The sequence below is a fragment of the Aotus nancymaae genome, unplaced genomic scaffold (genome assembly GCF_030222135.1).
Source record: "Aotus nancymaae isolate 86718 unplaced genomic scaffold, 86718_ANA_hifiasm-v0.15.2.pri h1tg000009l, whole genome shotgun sequence".
In the NCBI taxonomy this organism is placed as follows: Eukaryota; Metazoa; Chordata; class Mammalia; order Primates; family Aotidae; genus Aotus; species Aotus nancymaae.
In genome coordinates, this window is record NW_026988420.1 from 1,451,516 (window position 1) to 1,472,809 (window position 21,294).

Here is a 21,294-nt window from a genome sequence, read left to right on the forward strand (position 1 = left end):
CCTCGTCTCTACTAAAAATACAAAAATTAGCTGGGCGTGGTAGCATGTGCCTATCGTCCCAAGTACTCAGGTGGCTGAGGCAGGAGAATCGCTTGAACCCGGGAGGTAGTGGTTGCAGTGAGCTGAGGTTTTGCCACTGCACTCCAGCCTGGGCAACAGAGGGAGTGAGACTTCGTATCGAAAAAAGAAAAGAAAAACTAGAGAAGAGTACAAAAAGGAAAATTCAGCTTCCATCACCCAATGATACAAAATTCTAAAGGGCAGCTTTTGGTAACTAGGGAACAGCTCAGGTCACTCGCATCACTGTCTGTGTGGGTGCTCCGGGTCTGACGTGCTGATTGCAGGGCTGCAGAGTTGACACCTGCATGTTCTCACACGTGGAACAGGAGTTAGGCAGCTGCAGTTCTGCCATGCCTGTGCCATCTGCACGGAAGCAGTGTCTAAATATACTCTCATTTAAAACTATATGAAAGTCACTTTGGAATTTAAAAGTTTCATGATTTTGACCGGGCTTGGTGGCTCACACCTGTAACTCTAGCATTTGGAGAAGCCAAAGTGGGCAGATTGCCAGAGCTCAGGAGTTACCAGCCTGGGCAACATAGCGAAACCCATTTCTACTAAAAGTACAAAAAATTACCCCAGCATGGTAGTGGGCGTCTGTAATCCCTGCTACTCAGGAGGCTGAAGCGTGAGAATCACTCGAACCCGAGAGGTGGAGGTTGCAGTGAGCCGAGATTGCACCACTGCACTTCAGCCTGGGTGACAGAGTGAAACTGTCTCAAACAATCAGTCAATCAATCAATCAGTCAAGTTTCATGGTTTTGTTAAATACCACATCCTAAGAAAGGGAAAAAATACTTTTGTCACTGTGGAGAAACCTTTGTGGGGTGGGATCACTCCTGGGGAGAAAAGACAAAATGTTGAAGGAAGTCATCAGCTTTGCTTTCTTAATTTAAGGTTTGAGTTTACTGCCTGATGATCAGAGCCAGAAGCACAGATATCCAGGAAATGCCACCACTGGAGAGAGAACCACATGCTGCTTCCCATCATACATCTACCCGGACCCAGCCCAGGAAGAAACATACGCCTCCAACATTTTATCCCATGAACAAGGCAACTTCTGTAGAACTGCTCATGAAGATTTTGTTTTAACTTCAAAAAGTGCTTCTCCTAATTTATTTTCTGAGGCACAGTATCAAGAAGCACCTGTGGGAAAAAACCATTTAAAAGAAGAAAACAGTAACCATCCTACAGGTGAGCCACTTATGTTTCTCTCTACTTCACTCATAGTGTTACTAAGTTGTCCTAAGATAAGGCTTTTCTGTGGTTTTTCTTTAAAAATTATTTTTCAGAGATAGAGTCTTGCTGTGCTGCTCAGGCTGGACTCAAACTCCTGGGCACAAGCAATCTGTGCCCCCTCAGTCTCCCAAGTAGCTGGGACTATAGGCACGTGCTGCCCTGCCAGCTCTTTCTGTGTTTTTTTTTTTTTTTGTCCCCCGTGGCCTTTCTTTGGAGACAGAGTATTGCTCTGTCACCCAGGCTGGAGTGCAGTGGCATGATCTCAGCTCACTGCAACTTCTGCCTCTAGGGTTCAAGTGGTTCTCATGTCTCAGCCATCCAAGTAGTTGGGATTACAGGCATGCACCACCATGCCCAGATAATTTTGTGTATTTTTAGTAGAGATGGAGTTTCACCAGGTTCCCCAGGCTTGTCTCAAACTCCTGGCCTCAAGTGATCTGCCTGCCTTGGCCTCCCAAAGTGCTGGGATTACAGATCTGAGTCACTGCACCCAGCCATAATGCCTTGTTCCTAATTTAGGATTAATTCCTTGGTATGGAAAGCTCAAATGTATTTTTCTTCCTTTTTATACAATATGCTTCCCTAGCCTTTTATTTTGGAAAATTTCAAACATCTAGAAAAGTTGAAAGACCACTGCATTGATTACTGATATACTTACCAGTATGTTACTTCATTCCAAATATTTCCGTATGCATCAAGTATAACCACAGTGCTATTATTATATCTAAGGAAATTAATTATAATTCCTTAATATTCAAGTTCATTTTGGAATTCTCCCAGTTATCCCAAAATGTCTTTTAAGGGTGCTTTTTTTTTTTTTTTTTTGAGACGGAATTTCGTTCTTGTTACCCAGGCTGGAGTGCAATGGCGCGATCTTGGCTCACCACAACCTCCGCCTCTTGGGTTCAGGCAATTCTCCTGCCTCAGCCTCCTGAGTAGCTGGGATTACAGGCACGCGCCACCATGCCCAGCTTTTTTTTGTATTTTTAGTAGAGACGGGGTTTCACCATGTTGACCAGGATGGTCTCAATCTCTTGACCTCGTGATCCACCCGCCTCGGCCTCCCAAAGTGCTGGGATTACAGGCTTGAGTAAAGGTGCTTTTTTTTAAAGGAACCAATCAAATTTATGCATATCCAGTCAAGTTCATATATTATGTTTGATTCTTATTACTCTTTAGTCTTTTTATCACTAGAAAAGCCCATACTTCTTTTTCTCATGACATTAACCTTTTGAAGAATGTCAAGTGCCTTTATTTTGTTTTATTTTTATTTTTGAGACAGGGTCTTGCTCTGTCACCTAGGCAGGAGTGCAGTGCACCATCTCAGCTTACTGCAACCTCTGCTCACTCTCAGCCTCCCACGTAGCTGCAATTACAGGTGTGTACCACCACGCCTGCCTAATTTTTGTATCTTTTTTTCTAGAGACAGGGTTTTGCCGTGTTGGCCAGGCTGGTCTCAAATTATTTAATTATATTAAAGAATTCCTTGAGTGTTGTAAAATCTTTGACGTACATTACTTTTAATAAAAATATCTTAGCATAGTAACTTTAAAATTCTCATGTTTTAAGACATTAATATGCTTTTCTTGAGCTAAATTGTTCCTAATTTTTATCTTAGGAGAAAGTATTTTATCATGTTGGGAGAAAATGACGGAACAGATTCAGGAAGCGAATGATAAGAACTTTAAAAAACGTGACAATTCCTCAGAAGTGGCTAATGTTGAAGAAAGGTAGATATGTTCATGTTGAAAGTGGCAAATGTGACTATTTAGTACAATAGCTGGCCTTTGTTACGGAACACTTTCCGTGTTTGAAAGATATATACTTTTCTTGTTTTTGTTTGACTGTACTTTTAAGGTTAAAGATACAACCTGTTATGTACTGTGAACAACAAAGGAGGTTGGGGAGATATGTCAGTTAAACTGCTTTGACATTGTATTGTCAAAGCTTTTTCACTTAAGAGAAACATCTGAATAAAATCAATCTTCTCTCAAATAGTTAAATCCTATTTTTGGAAAAGGGAAAAATTAAGTATCGGCATCTCCCATTTGGTGTCACTTATTTATAATTGCATAATCAGTGATAGAATTTTAAAATATGGCAAATTTAAAGTATTTTATCTTTTAAATATTAGGTTGATTATTTTAAAAATATATTTCAAAATTTTCAATATGATATGGACAAAACGACTTTTTTGATTATGCTCTACTCACATTAAGGGCCTTTCTTAGTTTAAAAAAATGCATAGTTAGTAATCTATTTTTCAAATACATTTTAAAATTATTTGATGAATATGTTATTCCACATATTAATCTATAATGGATAGATGGACTTCAGAAGCGTTCTTAGGGCTCCCAAGTCACGTGGAGAGTGTTGTGTATTCTTATATTTAAGGGGTGGAGAAGGACTGTGGCTTTCATTAGATTCTCAAAGGGAAGCACTGCTTTTGGGAAAGGTTAGTTCTCCCTGTAGTCTAGGGTTTCCATACCAGGCACACTAAGTGTCAAATATTCACACATCATGATTTGCATGTTCAATAACTTTGTGTTTCTAATTAGGCCCATTAAAGCTGCTATTAGAGAAAGGAAACAGACCTTTGAAGACTACTTAGAAGAACAAATTCGGTTGGAAGAGCAAGAACTGAAGCAAAAACAGCTGAGGGTTAGCAATTGCGCTCCTTTGATTAAATCATTCTGAGGCTTTAGAGATTTATCTAATTTGTTTTAAAAATAACTTTCAGATGACTTGGACATACCAAAATTAATTCAAATATTCTTTTATTTTAGGAAGCAGAAGGACCATTGCCAATCAAAGCAAAACCAAAACAACCATTTTTAAAACGAGGAGAAGGTTTAGCCAGATTTACTAATGCTAAATCTAAGTTTCAGAAAGGGAAAGAAAGTAAACTAGTGACTGCCCAGAGCACTTCTGAGGACCAGCCTCTATTTAAAATGGATAGACAGCAACTCCAGCGGAAAACCGCTCTCATAAATAAAGAACTGTATGCAGAGAACCCTACCCTTAAAAAGGACAACAAAGCTAGAACCAGGAGGGGTTCTGTCACCATCAGTCAGAAGCCAAAAATGCTGAAGTGTAATAACAGGAAAAGTCTGTCTCCATCAGCGTTGAAAATACAGACGGGGAAGAAATATGATGGGCAATTTAGAGACCAGATCAAATTTGAAAAAAAAGTTACATCTAATAATAAAGAAAATGTACCTGAGCGTCCAAAACCTTGCGATACTGGCTGTACAGGGTGGAATGAGACACCAGATAAAGACAGACATCCTCTTTCAACAGGGCCGGCCAGCCGCCTGGCTTCTAAGAGCTGTGTCAGGGAGACCGTGAAAGACTCGGAATCTTCTCTTGATGTTTCTCTTCAGAAAACGTTAGAGACTTGGGAACGAGAAAAGGAAAAGGAAAATTTGGAATTAAATGAGTTTTTGTTTTTAGAACAAGCTGCTGATGAAATATCATTTTCTAGTAATTCCTCATTTGTACTGAAAATCTTAGAAAGGGATCAAGAGATCCGCAAAGGTCACCGGATGTCTTCCACCCCTGTCAAAGCTGTGCCGCAGAAGACAAATCCGGCAGGTCCCGTCCGTCAGTGTAACCGCAGTGAGGATTTGGCCCACGCTGCACGTGAGAAGCAGAGTGAGTGTGAGGTCACACCCAAACAAAACCGTTCATCGTCCTCAGCTGATGAATCGAGGGAACAGCCTTGTAAAATCAGTAGGAAAGCCTTCCAAAAGAGCACTTCTGAAAATCAAACTGAATGGATTGCAGGTGACAATGAAGGTGTTATGAACAGTGACAGTAGCACTGCCTCTGAGGAACAGCTTGATGTTACCATAAAACCATCGACTGAAGATAGAGAAAGGGGCTTCAGCAGCAGAGAGGATAGCCCACAAGTCTGTGACGGTAAGGGGCCTTTTAGGGACACCGGGACTCAAGAAGATAAAAGGAGAGATGTTGATCTGGATTTGTCTGATAAAGATTACAGTAGTGATGAGTCTATCATAGAAAGCAGAAAACATCAAGTGTCTGAGCCCTCAAGATCCTCATCCCTAAGTATGAGTAAAATGGACTTTGATGATGAAAGAACTTGGACTGACCTTGAGGAGAATTTGTGTAATCATGATGTTATTCTTGGGAATGAATCTAGTTACGGGACGCCGCAGACGTGCTACCCTAATAACGAAGTAGGCATCCTGGACAAAACAGTAAGAAGGAAGATTGCACCAGTCAAGAAGGGAGAAGACTTGAGCAAATCTAGAATGAGCGGAAGTCCTCCTCCTACGTCGGAGCTGATGAGCAAATTCTTTCCTTCCTTGAAACCAAAACCAAAGTCAGATTCACACTTGGGAAGTGAACCCAAGTTAAACAGAAGTCAAGACAAACCACCTGGTGAGTCAGAGCATTATAAAATATGTATCAGAATGTTAGAAATTTAACATTTATCAATGCTGTCAGAATGCTTACAATCCTAACACTCCTCAATAGAAGTCAAATTAATGGGTGATTTGAAAAAATCTGATTTGTGTGTCTATAAAATGTAATAGTCACTAGTATAAGAGATTCAGTTGAATTGTCCTTTCAGATTTTTCAAACTTAAACTTCATTTTTGACTTTCTGAAGACTTTAAAATCAATTACATTTTAATAAAGTGAGATAAGATCAAAACTCCTACGTTTCCTTTCTTCCCCAGACCAGGTCCAAGTCCCCCTTCCTAGAAGTACCAGCATTACCATTTCATTTGTGTATTCTAAAGAGGCCCTGCATATAAAAGCATATGTGTGAGCTGGTATATAATTACTTTTCTAAACAAATGAAAATACGCTTTTTGGATACTGTCTTGCACCTTGCTTATGATAAATTTTGAAGATTGTTCTAACACATACACACATCTACCTCATTCCATTTAATGGATGTTTAGTATTTCAGTTGATGTAATGGACTTTTTAAACTTACACTGGAAGGTTCCTTTCCATTATATTATATTATAAACTCCAATTGACTAGCATAGCATAGGCGCTTTGAAATATAAATTATCACGTTATTTTTTTAAAATTCTGATTTTAAAAGTAACATTTTTTTTGTAGAAAGTTTGGAAGCTTAAAAAGTATAGAAGTAAACATATTTACAAACTTAGCTACCCAAAAGTAACGGCTATGCCATTTTGGGATATTTCCTTCCCATCATTTTTCCTATGTATTTTTAATATGACAGAGAAGTATAACTTGCCTCATTCCTTTAGCCTTGTGGATCGCATTTATTTTCTAAAAAAGTACTAATGGATAAAATGCTTATTTGAATTGCAGGACAGAAGCACTGGCTATTTTACATTTTAAATAGCAAATTTGATAAAGAGAAAAAATCTTAATTAGCATTTATTTGATTAGTAGTAGGGGATGAACTTTGCTTTTGGTGTTGATTAGCCCATTAGATCTCTTGTGGATTACTTACTCATGTTCTTAAACTATTTCTATGTATTGGCTTTTAAGAAATGGTTTTGAATGATTTTATGTATCATGTTGATTCCTTGTCAGGTCGATACTCTTTTGAGGTTGATTAATTCTTTCATAAATTTGCACTGGTTTCCTCAGGAAAGTTAGCTTTAATTTTTTTTCCTTTTCATATGTGAAGCATTGTTTCGAATGCATTTTAATGGCACAGATGTTTGCCATATTCTTGGCTCTTAGTGTTACTAGCTAGCTAGTGTTTTTGCTGCTGTAAGCCCTTTTGCAAAGTTCAGTATTTATGGCCTATTTTATAGGTGACAATGCTGGATCCCAGGTTTTGAGAGACAAAATTACTGAACTGGAGACAGAAATAGAAAAGTTTAAAGCTGAGAACGCATCTTTAGTTAAACTTCGCAGTGAACGAGAAAGTGCCTTGGAAAAACTCAGGTACGTTTGGGTCTGTAAATTGGGAGAAAATATGCAGTGATTCAGTTTTATCTTTAAAACCATCTAAGCAATCTGAAACATTTTCAGTCAATCCAACAAATATAATTGAAAAGGAGGTGAAATCTGTATCATATAAGATTTTTTTACTGAATAAAATGACCCAATGTAGTCAATGATGTGTCAAAACGGGAATTTTCTTAGTGAAGAGATCATAAATTGAAATTTGAAAAATAGTTTGAGCTATGGATTCAATAGTACTTTGGTTAGTTAGTGTATAGGTTTCCCTGGGATGCTGTAACAAAGTGCCACCAACTAGGTGGCTTAAAACAAGGAATTTATTTTCTTATGTTTCTTGAGGCTGTAAGTCCCAAGTCCAGGCATCAGCAAGACGGGCCATGCTGGCTCCTCCAGCTTCTGGTGGTTTCAGGCACTCCTTGGATATTTTTTGGATTACAGCGACATCACTCCAGTCTCTGCCTCTGGGGTCACATGGCTGTCTTCCCTCTGTCTGTGTCTTCACATGCCATTTTCCTCCGTGTGTGTGCCTCAGTGCCTCTTTAAAGGATAGGGTCATATTGGATCAAGGGCCCACCCTTCTCCACTATAACCTCACCTTAACTGGCATCTTAATTATATCTTCAAAGGCCCTATTTCCAATAAGGTCACATTCACAGGGACTGGGACTTCAACGTACTGTTTTAGAGGACACAACTCCACCCACAGCAGTTGACAGTATGACACATCGTTTCCTACCCTAGTTCATGATCTTATCTGACTTTATGGTTAGCAAAACTTGAACTAAATGTACATGAGGCTATTTGTATATACTATATTTATTATTTATATTTATATATATAAGTTTTACGTAGACATAGTTTTTTAATTGTACTTGCGAATAGTCCTAAGTTCCGTGGCAGAAACACTAATACTTTTGATTCCAAGTGTAGCCGTGGGTCTTGCTGGGGATATTATGTATCGCACCCACACTGTATTTCTTTGTTTTTTGGTATTTGTTATTTTAATGTTTGAGGAGAAATTCATATAACGGTAGTTCCCATGGCTATCTGCTGCGGGATTGGATCTAGGGGATGGTGGCTGCTATGCAAATGCTGAAATTCACCCAGATTTCCCAGCCTCTTTCTTCTTTTAGACTCCCCAGGACACCACAAGTCTTTCATTAGTCTCCAGAGTTCCCAAATGGTTGATTCTGACAGGTGCTGCTAGTTCAATAGCTGCTTTGGTGGAGGGACTGATGCTTGGAGCATCCTACCCCACCATCTTCCATGACATCGCTTCTGTATTTCTTTTCTAAAACCTGAAAAATACGAATTCTAAAGCACACCTGGCCCATAAATTCCAGATAAAGGTTTATAGACAGCTATTAATCCACTTAAAAAGGAAATTCAGTTACTACACTGTATTTCGAGCTATGCTTAAAAATCAAATTCTGAATATTATTTTTAAATGGAAATATCTTTTTCTGCTGATATATACTATAAATATATGCTTATTATAGTTGTGATGGGTAAAACATGAACTTATTCCAATCCCTTCTCTACCCAAGATGACTTTTAAAATGCCTCTACATCATTATTTCAAAATGGACATCTTTTTCTTTTAAGCAACATTTAGATCATAAGATAATGGCTGTTTCTTTTTCTTTTAAAACAAATTTTTTTTTTTTAGCGTTTTCCCTATGTCAGTTTTGCTTTGTTCTAAGCAAAATTCAGTCCTCAAATTTAGACCTTGTGTTATCCTTCCCACCTTACAGATGAGGAAACTGATGCACTGAGAAGAAAGCTTTTTGTTTCCCCCCTTAGTAAGTGACAGCCACAGTGCCAGCCTAGGCAGTGTGGTTCTCAACCCTGGGCTCTACTGTATGGGGTCTTTAATCTGCTTTTTTATTTTATCTTATTTTTGATGGGGTCTTGGTCTGTCACCCAGGGTGGAGTGCAGTGGTGCAATCTTGGCTCACTGCCTCCGCCTCCTGGGTTTAAGCCATTCTCCTGCCTTAGCCTCCCCAGTAGCTGGGATTATAGGCACGTACCACCACACCCAGCTAATTTTTATACTTTTAGTAGAAACAGAGTTTCACCATGTTGGTGAGGCTGGTCTCGAACTCCTGACCTCATGATCCGCCTGCCTTGGACTCCCAATGTGCTGGGATTACAGGCATGAGCCACTGCACCTGGCTTCTGCTTTTTATTTTATTTTTATTTTTTTTGAGGCAGAGTCTGGCTTTGTCACCCAGACGGGAGTGCAGTGGTGCAGTCTTGACTCACTGCACCCTCCACCTTCTAGGCTCAAACCATCCTCCACCTCAGCCTCCTGAGTAGCTGGGACTATACAGGCACGTGCCACCACACCTAGCTAATTTTCGTATTTTTTGTAGATACGGGGTTTTGTCATGTTGCCTTGGCCGGTCTTGAACTCCTGGGCTCAAGTGATCCCCCCACCTTTGCCTCCCAAAGTTCTGGGATTACAGGCATGAGCTACCATGTCCAGCCTGCTTTTTATTTTAATAACATAATAGACATCTTACCCCATTAGCACACCCTAGTCTTCTGTATCCTTGAAATAATTGTATGAATGCTACTGTGGCTAATCAGTCTGTTGATGGAAATTTAGCTTGTTTAGAATTTTTCACAATTATAAATTACAGGGAATATCATCATATGTATGAGGCACTTTTAATTTAAAAATCTACTTCCTTGTGATTAATTTTAGGCATTTCCATTGCCCCAGTCAGCATCTGAGGCTTCTTCTCACCCCTTTCCCCATCACTGGAGTTGAGCGTTAGCAGTCTTTCAGATCTTGCCAACCTCGTTATTATGCCACCTTTCACTTGCTAAAGTTTGCATTTCTTTACTTATTGATAAAGTTGAGCATGTTTTTATATTTAGTGGTCATTTGTGTTTATTTTGTAAATTTCTTCGTGGCCTTTGCTCATTTTTCAGGATATTAAATTTTCTCAAATGTGCCACAAGTATTCTCCCCTAGTTTTTGCTTTGACTGTATGATTGTGTGCACCCTGTAGACATTTTGAATATTTAGCCAGTAGGAATATCTTTTACCTCTTCTGTCTCCTTTCCCTCTGGTGAGGCAGGGAGAGACTCGTCCAGTCTCGAGGCTTTAAATGCTGTCATGTCCCAGGTCCAGATCTCTTGCCCACATCTCCTATCCCACCGTCTCGTTGTTCTCTCTACCTGGAGAGCCGATAAGTGTCTAAATTGATCATTTAGAAAAAGTGAGTTCCTGACATTCCCTTTTGAACGTACTCTCCTCTTCTTCCCTGTCTCAGCACATGAGTCTGCTCTTCCATTTGCCCAGCAGAAAATCCTGGAGTCGTGCTTGAGTCTTCTCTTGCTCTCTCAGTTCATTTCTAACCCGACAGCTTCACTGTCTCAGATCTGACACTCTCAGCCAGGGGCCCATTGGCTTTCCCTGGTTATTAAAATCTTCCCAGCATGTCTCTCTGCTGCCTGTGTCTGTGCTCTTCACACACATCCAGAGCCAGCCTGGGTTTGGACAGTTCATCTGATCAAGGCCTCTTTCTTTTATTTTTTTGAGATGGAGTTTCACTCTGTGGCCCAGGCTGGAGTGCAATGGTGTGATCTTTGCTCGCTGCAACCTCCACCTCCCAGGTTCAAGCGATTCTCCTGCCTTAGCCTCCCGACTAGCTGAGATTATAGGCATGTGCCGCCACCCCCAGCTAATTTTGTATTTTTAGTAGAGATGGGGTTTCACCATGTTGGTCAGGCTGGTCTTGAACCCCTGACCTCAGATGATCTGCCCACCTCAGCCTCCCAAATGCTGGGATTGCAGATGTGAGCCACTGAGCCCGGCCTGCCTCCTCCTTTTTTGACACCTTCTCCTGCTACCCATCCTTTGCTCACTCTGTTTTAGCCACACTGGCCTCCTGGCTGTTGTTTGAACACCTCAGGCACATTCCTGCCTCAGGGCCTTGGTACCTTCTGCTCCCTCTGCCTGTGCTGCTGTGTGTGGACACTCTCGGGTTGGTTCTCATTTCCTTCAGGTTTCTTTCATGTTATCTCAGCAAGACAACCCTCATGTACAACACAAGTTCACCCTCCAACTCTCATATTTCCTGAAAGCTTTCTTGCTTTTTCTCTTTAATGCTTCTGATATTCCATGTGCCCATTTATCTTCTTTATTATTGTCTGTCTCCCATTAGAATGTAAGAAGCTGCGGGAGTACAATTTTTTTTTTTTAGAGAGTCTTGCTCGGTTGCCCAAGCTGAAGTATAGTGGTGCGATCACGGCTTATTGCAACCTTGAATTCCTGGGCTGAAGCCTGCCTCGGCCTCTTGGTGTTGGGATTACAGGTGTGAGCCCCTGTGCCCAGCTAGGATTTTTGGGTTTTTTTCCACTGTGGTTTCCTCACTACCTTGTAGAATGCCTGATTCATCATAGGCACCCAGTGAATGCTTGTTGGATGAATGCTTTGGTGAGTGGATTGGCTGTTATTTCAGGCCTATGGATTGAAGATGAATTCACTAGGACTGGCAGTTACTCGCCTGTCAACAGGTTCTGCACATCACTGCACTGAGATGGTCTCCCTAGGTGATAACATAGTTTGGTCATTTTAGGAAAGAAATTGCAGACTTTGAACAACAGAAAGCAAAAGAATTAGCTCGAATAGAAGAGTTTAAAAAGGAGGAAATGAGGAAGCTACAAAAGGAACGTAAAGTTTTTGAAAAGTATACTACAGCTGCAAGAGCTTTTCCAGATAAAAAGGAACGAGAAGAAATACAGGTATGCTAGACTTTTAAAGAGTAAAATATTTATCAGTTCTTTTCTTACTAGTAAAGCCTTCCTAGAAAAGACCATGATAATGTCACAGATGAATGAAGAAGCCGGGAGTTGGAAATTCACCAGCATAATGTTGTGTTAATCTTTTTGACCTGCCACACACCAAATACTGTTAGTTCTGTTGATTTATCATAACTTACAGCCATAAATAACCAGGTGTTTGATTCTAAAACTTAGAAACTGATAGGCCAGATTACCAGTCCTGTTCATTTCATAGTTAGAAATGGACATGATCAGAAGGTTGTAGAAGTTAAAAAAGAATTCATGCAGTTCTTGCTAAAATTTTGTAAGCTTTCTAGAAAAAAATAGGTGAATTTATTTACGATATTGGCATATGCAAAGATTTCTAAAAGACACAACTAAACTATAAAATAAAACATGGATATATTGGACTTCACCAAAGTTAAAACTTAGCAAAAGAGAAATTTAAAATGGCAATCCATTGCTTCTAGCATAAAATGCAAACTCACCGGCTGGGTGCGGTGGCTCACGCCTGTAATCCCAACACTTTGGGAGGCCGAGGCAGGTGGATCACGAGATCTGGAGTTCAAGACCAGCCTGGCCAAAATGGTGAAATCCTGTCTCTACTAAAAATACAAAAATTAGTCGGATGTGGTGGCATGCGCCTGTAGTCCCAGCTACTCGGGAGGCTGAGGGGGAAGAATCGCTTGAAGCCGGGAGGCAGAGGTTGCAGTGAGCTGAGATCATGCCACTGTACTCCAGCCTGGGTGACAGAGCAAGAGTCCATCTCAAAAAAGAAAAACAGCAAACTCACCTTCCACTGTCTGTATTTTAATGACTAGCAGTTTTGAGTTCCAGCCTTTACTTTCTTCCTGTCTCACGCAGCCGTCCTCGAGCAATCTCACCTGCACCCTCCAGCTTGAGTGACTCAATAGCACGGTGCTCAGGGCCTTTCATTCTTTATTTTTGTGGGAAGAAACGTACCATTATGTTTTGGTTAATACTTACTTTATTAAATCTATGTATTAGACTTTGACAGTATTAAAACTGTTATTTCCAAAGGCAATATAAATACATTATCATTCAAAAGGTACAAAAAGATGTGTAGTGAAATTTCCCCCTCACCCTTGCCCTAGCCACTTATTCAGTTGTTTTTTGAAAATAATTTTTTATTATAGAAAATTTCAAAAGCACATGACAGTAGGAAGAATAATAGAATGAATTTCCATTTCACCAGTGATCATTTTGTCTTTCTGATTTCATCTCTGTCTCCCCTCTAATCTTTTGTTAGCTTTTTAATCTGGAATTTAAAAAGTGAAATCCCAGACATCTGTTCATTTCACCCATAAACAGTCTAGTAGGTTTCTCTGAGAAAGGCATCTTTAAAAAAATAAGATTATTGGCTGAGCGCAATGGCTCACGCCTGTAATCCCAGCACTTTGGGAAGCCGAGACAGGCAGATCGCTTGAGGTCAGGAGTTAGAGACCAGCCTGGCCAACATGGCCAATCCCCATCTCTACTAAAAACACACAAAAAATTAGCTGGCTGTGGTGGCATGCCTGTAGTCCCAGCCACTTGGGAGTCTGAGGCAGGAGAACCACTTGAACCTGGGAGGAGGAGGTTGCAGTGAGCCAAGATCGTGCTACTGCACTGCAGCCTGGGTGACAGAGTGAGACACCGTCCCGGGGGGAAAAAAGTATACGTTTGTCACACCTAACAAAGTTTACAGTAATTCTTTAATATCAACTAATATTTAGTCCACATTCAGATTTTCCAATCGCTCTGTATCTTTTTACAGTTGATTTGTTTGCATTCTGATTCACCTCTCTTGAGGCAGCCAGTGCGATCAATCTTCTATCTTTCCAGAGAAATTCTTAGCAAATACATATATATATCCATGGTGGTTTTTTTTAAACATTAATGTTAGTCTACTGAAATCATTATGTATCTTAACAAAACATCTTTATTCTTTGTTTTATTATTGTATAGAATTGCAGTGTGTGCCATAATATTCTTACCTAAGCATTTATTTATTTCTGTTCTTTTTCTATTTGCAAGAATACAAGAAGGGCTACACTGAATAACTTTGTGCATATATCACTTCTCACAGTCATTCTCCTACTTACTCATTCAGCACGTGGCTAGTGAGTAGGTGCTGTGTAGCAGGCATGGACTGGGAATGCAGTAATGGACAAAACAATCAATCCCTGTCCTCACATAGCTTACTTCCTGGAGTGTATCTCTAGGATGGATTCCTACGAGTGGAATTTTGAGGTTAAAGCGTATGTACATGGATACAAATTGCCAGATTATCCCTTCATAAACCTCTTGCCGATATTTAGTTGTTTTTATTTATTTTTGAGACAGGGTCTCACTCCATCAACCATAACAGAGTGCAGGGGCTCCATCTTGGCTCACTGCAACCTCCACCTCTCAGGTTCAGGCGATTCTCCTTCAGCCCCCGAGTAGCTGGGATTATAGGTGCCCACCTATAATTAATTTTTAATTCTACTAGCACGCACTTCTTAAGAGTATATTTTGTTCTTCACTTGATTGGTAAGAGGTTAAAAATTGATATTAAACTTAATTGAATTTTAAACAATCTGAATTATAGTTACAAATTTAGTATGGCTGTTTTTAGTGAACAAGCCAAATACTTTAAACAGTAGTTGTAACAAACTCTGCTACCAGAAAACTTCACCAAATTTAAAACCATAGCCTATTCTAAAATACATGATGAGTTTGTCACTTCATTTTTCTTTTTGAATCTCCTAGGATTAGAGATATTTTGATAACCTTGCTGTGATGGAAAGCTCACCAGATCCAAAGGGGAAAAAATAAATAACCTCCTTAGACCACCCAAGGTTATGAGATTGTGTTTTTTCCCCTCTTCTCCTCTTCCTCATAGCTCTGATCCTGACCACTTCTTTCAAAGTGATTCAAGCCACAGCAAATGCACTTCCTTTTGTTGTTGTACTTTGTTAGGTGAGTAACGTGGGTTTTCTTTTCAGGCAAACTGGTGCCTTTCAAACCTCACACGATGTGTCGTCTGATTCTCAGACTGCAGTCCAGGCTGCTAGCTCTTAGCCCTGTGTGGCTGTTTACACATTTACATTTAAATTAATTAGAGGTAAATGGAAAAATCAGTTTCTCATTCCCATTAGCTACATTTCCAGGACTTAGTAGCCACGTGTGGCCGGCTGGTGGCTGCCACAGTGCACCGTGCAGGACTGGGCACATCCTCACTGCTGGCAGCTCTGGGTTGTGCCCCTCCAGGGGCCTGTTGGGTGGGGACGGGCTGGGCTGGTGAGTTGCCCGCCCTCTGCGGGAACTCATTCTTGAACTCTCGCCTTTGTTCGTTTATATGACTTCCGGTGTTGATTGAAGTTTTGGACCCTGTTCATACTTGGTTATCATGTGTGACCCTGGGTATTCATTATTTCTTGCTGGTTTTGGTGCAGTTCCTTTTCTTCCTTACACTATTTGGCTTATTCATAGTTCCTCGTATTTACCTTTCTTTCTACTTCTGTGCAAAAATATACTTTAAAAACAGGAACATGTTTGTTATGTTTATTGATACTCTATTAAATCATCAGAGTTAAGGAGAGGGCATATTTAACCTTCCTTTACGTTATGGTTATGTTTTAAAAAAGTATTAACTTTTGTTTTGGGTATTTATTCATTCAGCAAATTTATTGAGACCCCCTGATGTACTAGAAACTGGCAATCATTGAGGAATTGATGATGAGTTAGCCATTTCTGCCCTCCTGGAATTTACATTCATCATTACTGAGTTATGGCTTTTCACAAACTCATTTACTCTAATTATAAAATTTCCATTTTGATGTTTAAGTGGTCCCAACTTGACCAGTGGGGGAGCCCCTTTAAGTCCATGGCCCCCTTGCCATTTAGCGCTGCCCTTGGCATTTTGAGAGTGCTGCTTTCTGGAACAACGGGTTATTTAAGACTATTTGGTTTTGGCTTTCTTTTTTAAAACCTGCCCTGGGTCTGGCATCCACTGCGCTGCAAGGAGGTGGGCTCCTCGAGGGCTACTCTGAGTGCGGAGCCTGTGGAGGTGACAGAGCCGGCTGCGCCTTCCGCAGGTCCCAAGTGCCCTCGGCCTTCCCTGCCCCATCCCCTGCGCTTTCTTACCGTTTCCACGGTGCGGGCTCTCAGCCATGCTCACCGGGACCTGGCAGCCCCCACTGCCTCAGCCTCAGCCTCAGCCTCGCCTCGCCTATGGGATGTGGAGCCCCTTCAGGATGTGGTGGCGCCGGCGAGCTTTCCCCGCCTCGCCTCTGAGCTTTCACACTGCTGGAAGTCTGCGCCCCAGCGGCGGATCCCACTCGCCATCCAGGCCTGCTGGGCTCCGCTGGTCGTTTCCTCTACCCCTTTCTCCTCCCGGCTCCTCTCCCGTCTGTCTGGGTCTGGGCTCTCACCAGACCCCCAGCCTAGGGGCTCCCTTCTCTCCCTCTGCCTGGCTGCTGCCTCTTACTCCCTTGGCCCCCGGGGGCGCCTCCCGCCCACAGAGCCCCCCACCCCCACCTCCGCCCTGCCGTGTCTCCACCGCGTGTTACTCCTCCAGCCTCCCCGTCCTTACCACTGGCTGGCATTTCTTTAAACAAAACTCACTGGACCCCACAGCCCAAGGTTTTCCTTTACAGCAAAACTCCTTGAAAGCCTTGCCCACATTCAGTGTGCCCAGATCTCCAAATCTCACCTGCTGTTTTCTCCACAAGCCCTGCAGCGTGGCCTCCGATCACTCTGTGGCACTGACACAGCCCGTTACGCCCCTGTGCCTTACTCCGACCGTGAAACCCACGCTTCGTCCGTGGCCCTCTGCCGGTGACTGTCCTGCTGCCCTCCTCTCCCATGCTTAGGCGGGAGGTCTCGAATTATTCTCGAGGCTTCTCTTGCTCTTCCACTCCATGCTTTTCTGACAAAGTCCACCCGGATTCCAGTTGCCACCTCCGGGTTAATGACTTGCTGGCGGCCCGGCCTCCTCTCTCACCCTATCCCTGTGGCATCACTCCAGAAGGTGACCACGCATCCCCTCTGCTCAGACCCCTCCATATGCTTCTGCTTTCCTTCCTCTAAGAGCCTCAGTCCCTGTGTGACCGGGCCTCTTTTCCCCTTCCTGTCCCTGGCCAGTCCTCCTGCCATTTACCTGTCACCTGCGCTAGCACCTTGCAGCGCTGGCACTGAACCAGGAGCCCTCCTGCTGCTTTCCCCACAGTCTGCCTCCCCCAGCTCTGTCACACTGATACCCACACATGTTGTGCTGCCCCCCCACATGGCCCCAGCCACCTACCCACTCTCCCCCGTCACCCCACCTGCCCCGGCCACCCTCCCATTCTCCCATCACCCTCCCACTGTTCCTGGCAGAGTGAGCCTCATGAGGTGAGGCTTTGTTCTTAGGATTCCAAGGGCCTGTGATAATGCCTGATAATAGATCTCTTGTAAATATTCATTGCTCTTGAATTCTGAACCCATTTAGACTTGTATTTTACTATTTTAGTGTTAAGTCCATCTTCCTGCATGATAAAATGCTTACCGGAAATTGTTCATTTATTGGTCATAATCCATCTCACAAATCGGGAACCTGATGTTCATGGAGGTTGTGGGCCCCGTTTTAAGCTTTCAAGTCAGAAAACTCGGATGTGAACCTTGATGTCACCCAATCCAAAGTCCACACCCTCTGCGGTGGGACGCTGATGGCCTCTCCATCCTCACTGGGCTGCCATGTGGCTGCCGCAGGGGTTGCTGAGGTGCAGGGGTGTGGGCCGGCCTTGCCTGCTGCCTCGCCGCCAATGGGCTTCAGTGCCCTGCTCCTTCCTCAGCTCTCGGTCAGTACCCATAACTTGCAGCTGCACGTGATCTCAAATTGCTTCTAGACATTTCCAGCGATTTCTTCCTTATTTTAGTCTATCTAAAACAACTCCTTTTCTTGAAACTTATTTCTTCTCATGAATTTCAGATGGTTTTTAGGACAGGTAGTTTTGACTTTGGAATCTTTTATTCTTTAGCTCTACTCTTCCTTCAGTTACTCATGAGTTCCTGTTGCATTTATTCTTTTCCGGATCTCCCCCAGTCCCTTTCAGTTCATAGCTCAGGTGAGGTCTTTCCTAGCTCATGGCAGGTTTCTGCTGTCAGCTTCCATGGGCTGTCTGCCTCCCTTTCTCCGGGCTTCTGGAATTAGTTTTGCTGATGGTCTGTAGTGACACTTCCCCCCTGAAAACCGCAGTGGTCTTACAATGTCGTCTGTTGACTAAGGCTTTCCTTTCTGGCTGACTATTCTGTTTCATTGCTGGATCTCTATTATTCTGTTGTTGTAATTCCAGTAATGTAGCAATGCTTTTTTTTTTTCTCTTTGAGAGGTTTTAAAACAGCAGATAGCAGATTTACGGGAAGATTTGAAACGAAAGGAAACCAAATGGTCAGGTACACATGGCCGTCTCCGAAGCCAGATAGAAGTGTTAGTCAGAGAGAACACAGACCTCCGGGAAGAAATAAAAGTGATGGAAAGATTCCGACTGGATGCCTGGAAGAGAGCAGAAGCCATAGAGAGCAGCCTTGAGGTGGAGAAGAAGGACAAGCTCACGGTAGGTGGGGAGGCCAGCGGGTTGTGTCAGGCCAGCGGGAGGTTAAGTATCTGAGCATTCAAATTAATAGAGTCAGAAAGTAGGATGGGGGCTGCCAGGCCCTGGGGGGCAGTGGGGAGTGACTGTGAATGTGGACAGTTGCCATCTTGTGAGATGGAAAGCGTCCTGGAGCTGGACGGAGGGCGATGGTTGCACTGTACCGCAGATAGCCTTAACACCCCTGACGCGTGCACCAAAACATGCTGAAGACGGGGAGTTTTATGTGATACCTATTTTATCACAACTAAAAAGATTTCTCAAGCTTTGTTATAAACAGGTGCTTTGTAGACTCATTTCTCTAATTTCTACAGAGGAGGTTTACCACAGTAGGCGGATCATCTCTGTTAAAACAGACCAGGGAGAGTTTGGCTGAGAGTCGCACACACGTGACCCTTTTAATCAAGTCTTTCATTCATCTCTATGAACATCCAGGGTGTGCCAGGCACTGCGTTAGCTGCTTGGGGTACAGCAGCGACAAACAGACAAAATCCCTTCCCCTTATGAAGCTTACGTTCCAGCGGTGGAAGAAAGACCCCGTAACAAGCTAGATGATAAAGCGTGCGGTGTGTGAGATGGTGATGAGAGCTAAGGAGAAGCAGGCGGAGCGGTGTCGCCGTCTGGGTGGGAGGCCTGGGAAGTGTGTGTGAGGAGTGGCCTGGGTGGCTGAGTCTGCAGAGGAGCCCCAGGCTGCAGCAGCGCCTGAGTGGGCCTGAGACGGGGCAGTCGGGGTAGTGGGCGAGGAGCAGCAGGGGGAGGCAGCCATCAGGGCGGGATGGGACAGCGGGCAGTGGATGGGATTCCTAACAGACGGCAGCGTGCACTGGGGCGTTTTTTGAGTGAGTGGGAGTCTGGAGGGCTCTGAATGAGGGGTGGCTGGGCCTCTGATTTTAGCTCGGTCTGCTGTAGACCAAGAATGGGGGGAGGGGGCATGGGCAACACCAGGAACGCAGTGGGGCTGGGGGGACGGGGCGGCAGTGGCGGGAGGAGAGAAGCTGACTGTGTTTGTTGTTGAGCTGTGTGTGTGGTTGGTGGTGACAGCAAGGAAGGAGTCAGGAGTGGCCTCAGCTGTGCTTAGTTTTGTGTTTCGGTCTCGTGAAGGTCCTATTGCCTAGGAGTGACCGCAAGAAGAGATCACATGGCCACCAGGAGCTCAGGCTTGGACACACGGGAGGTCTGACTACGCGGCTGCACACGGCAGCACGGGCTCCAGCTGCGGACAGACACCCAGGGTTGTCCGAATGTGTGATCCAGCGTGGGGCTGGGAGAGGCCAGCCGGGGTGTGAGTGGGCAGGGAGGAGCTGATGAGCAGCCAGAGAACAGGAGGCCGTGTGATGTCCTGAGAGTCGGTGAAGAAAGGGCCACAAGGAGGAGAGTAGCTCCCTGTGTTGGGTGCAGCAGCTACTCAAGAGGAGGACTGAAAACCGGCCATGGGTTTACCAGGTAGAGAGAACGAACTGTGGGCCTTGAGAAGGTCTGTGTCTCTGGAGTGTTGAAGAGGAAAGCCTGATTGGCTAGGATCGGAAAACAGCTTTGTTGAGTAGTTTTGCAGTAAATTAAGGACATGGGGTAGTGGCCGTAGGAGAAAGTTGATGAAGTTAATAGTTTGTGTATTGGTCGGACTGATTCAGTGTAGAGGAAAATATTGATGCAGGAGGAAGTGGAAGAATTGCAGAAGCCCCATACTTGGCAAAGTGAGAGGAGCTGGGTTGGGGCAGTGAGTGGAGGGTGGGCTATGGCCAGGCGATGGCCTTCATGCCCAAAGGTGGGAGGTGAAGGCACAACCCAGCCTCCTGTGAGGGCAGAGGCGGCAGGATGGGAGGAGATGCAGAGAGCCAGAGGTTGTCTCTGTGAACGAAAGCAGAAGCTGGGGGAACAGAGTCATCTGTGGCTGCACTCAGGCCCACCTGGGTCGGAGACCAAAACTTTAAAATGAGAATTGCTCATACTGTTTTTCTCTTGTTCAGCTGTGGTCATCCAAGTGAATGCCACCAAGTGAGCAAAGGGAGGGAAGCTGGCAGTGTGTGTGACAAGAGTGCCTTGTGCAGCACATACTTCAGCTACATGAGGAGTGCGTGGGCTGTGAGGCTTTCAGGACATGGCAAGCACTGGGGGTCAGGGACCCGCAGGACCCTGTCAGCTGTGAGCATGGTCAGGGGCGGGGATTAACAGAATGAGCTGCAAAGACAAGAGAGTGATGAGAAAGTAGCATTCTTCTCCTTGCTGCCCCTACATTCTTTGTATGAAAGCTTCCCAAAATAGAGAACAGGTGAAAGAATAGTACTGTAAACACCTGGACACCCACTTAGATCCAACCACTAAGAACACTTTGCCATAGTTTTGTCTCTGTTTCACTGAACCATTTGAAGGTAGTTGCAGGAATCATGGCATCTCAGCCCTCAATGTTTTAGCATTTTATTAAATTGCATTGACTTTTGAAGAGACCAGGCTGATTATTTTGTAGAATGCCCCACCTTCTGGAACTTTGTAAGTAGAATGCTTTGAAATTGATAATTTTATGGTTACTGATAATTACAAATGTTGATAGTATTGATAATGAAAAGTTCTAGGGTTGACCATTGGGGTGTGGAGCTGAGGCAGGACGCCAAGGACGGTGCTGGAAGCATCATCTCCTGGCGGGGAGGGACCTGGCGG

The 21,294-nt window shown here is 43.5% G+C and overlaps 1 protein-coding gene across 2 annotated transcripts in view; it reads left to right on the forward strand.

Moving 5' to 3' along the window:
- LOC135273845 (centromere protein J-like) overlaps positions 1-21,294 on the forward strand; it is a 42,908-nt gene that overhangs the window by 14,670 nt on the left and 6,944 nt on the right. For both annotated transcript variants that reach the window (XM_064373496.1, XM_064373497.1), the window contains exons 4-10: positions 958-1,254; positions 2,918-3,029; positions 3,858-3,960; positions 4,086-5,706; positions 7,076-7,208; positions 11,818-11,983; positions 18,379-18,603. In XM_064373496.1, coding sequence (XP_064229566.1) covers positions 958-1,254; positions 2,918-3,029; positions 3,858-3,960; positions 4,086-5,706; positions 7,076-7,208; positions 11,818-11,983; positions 18,379-18,603 — 2,657 coding nt within the window. The remainder of the gene's footprint in view (positions 1-957; positions 1,255-2,917; positions 3,030-3,857; positions 3,961-4,085; positions 5,707-7,075; positions 7,209-11,817; positions 11,984-18,378; positions 18,604-21,294) is intronic.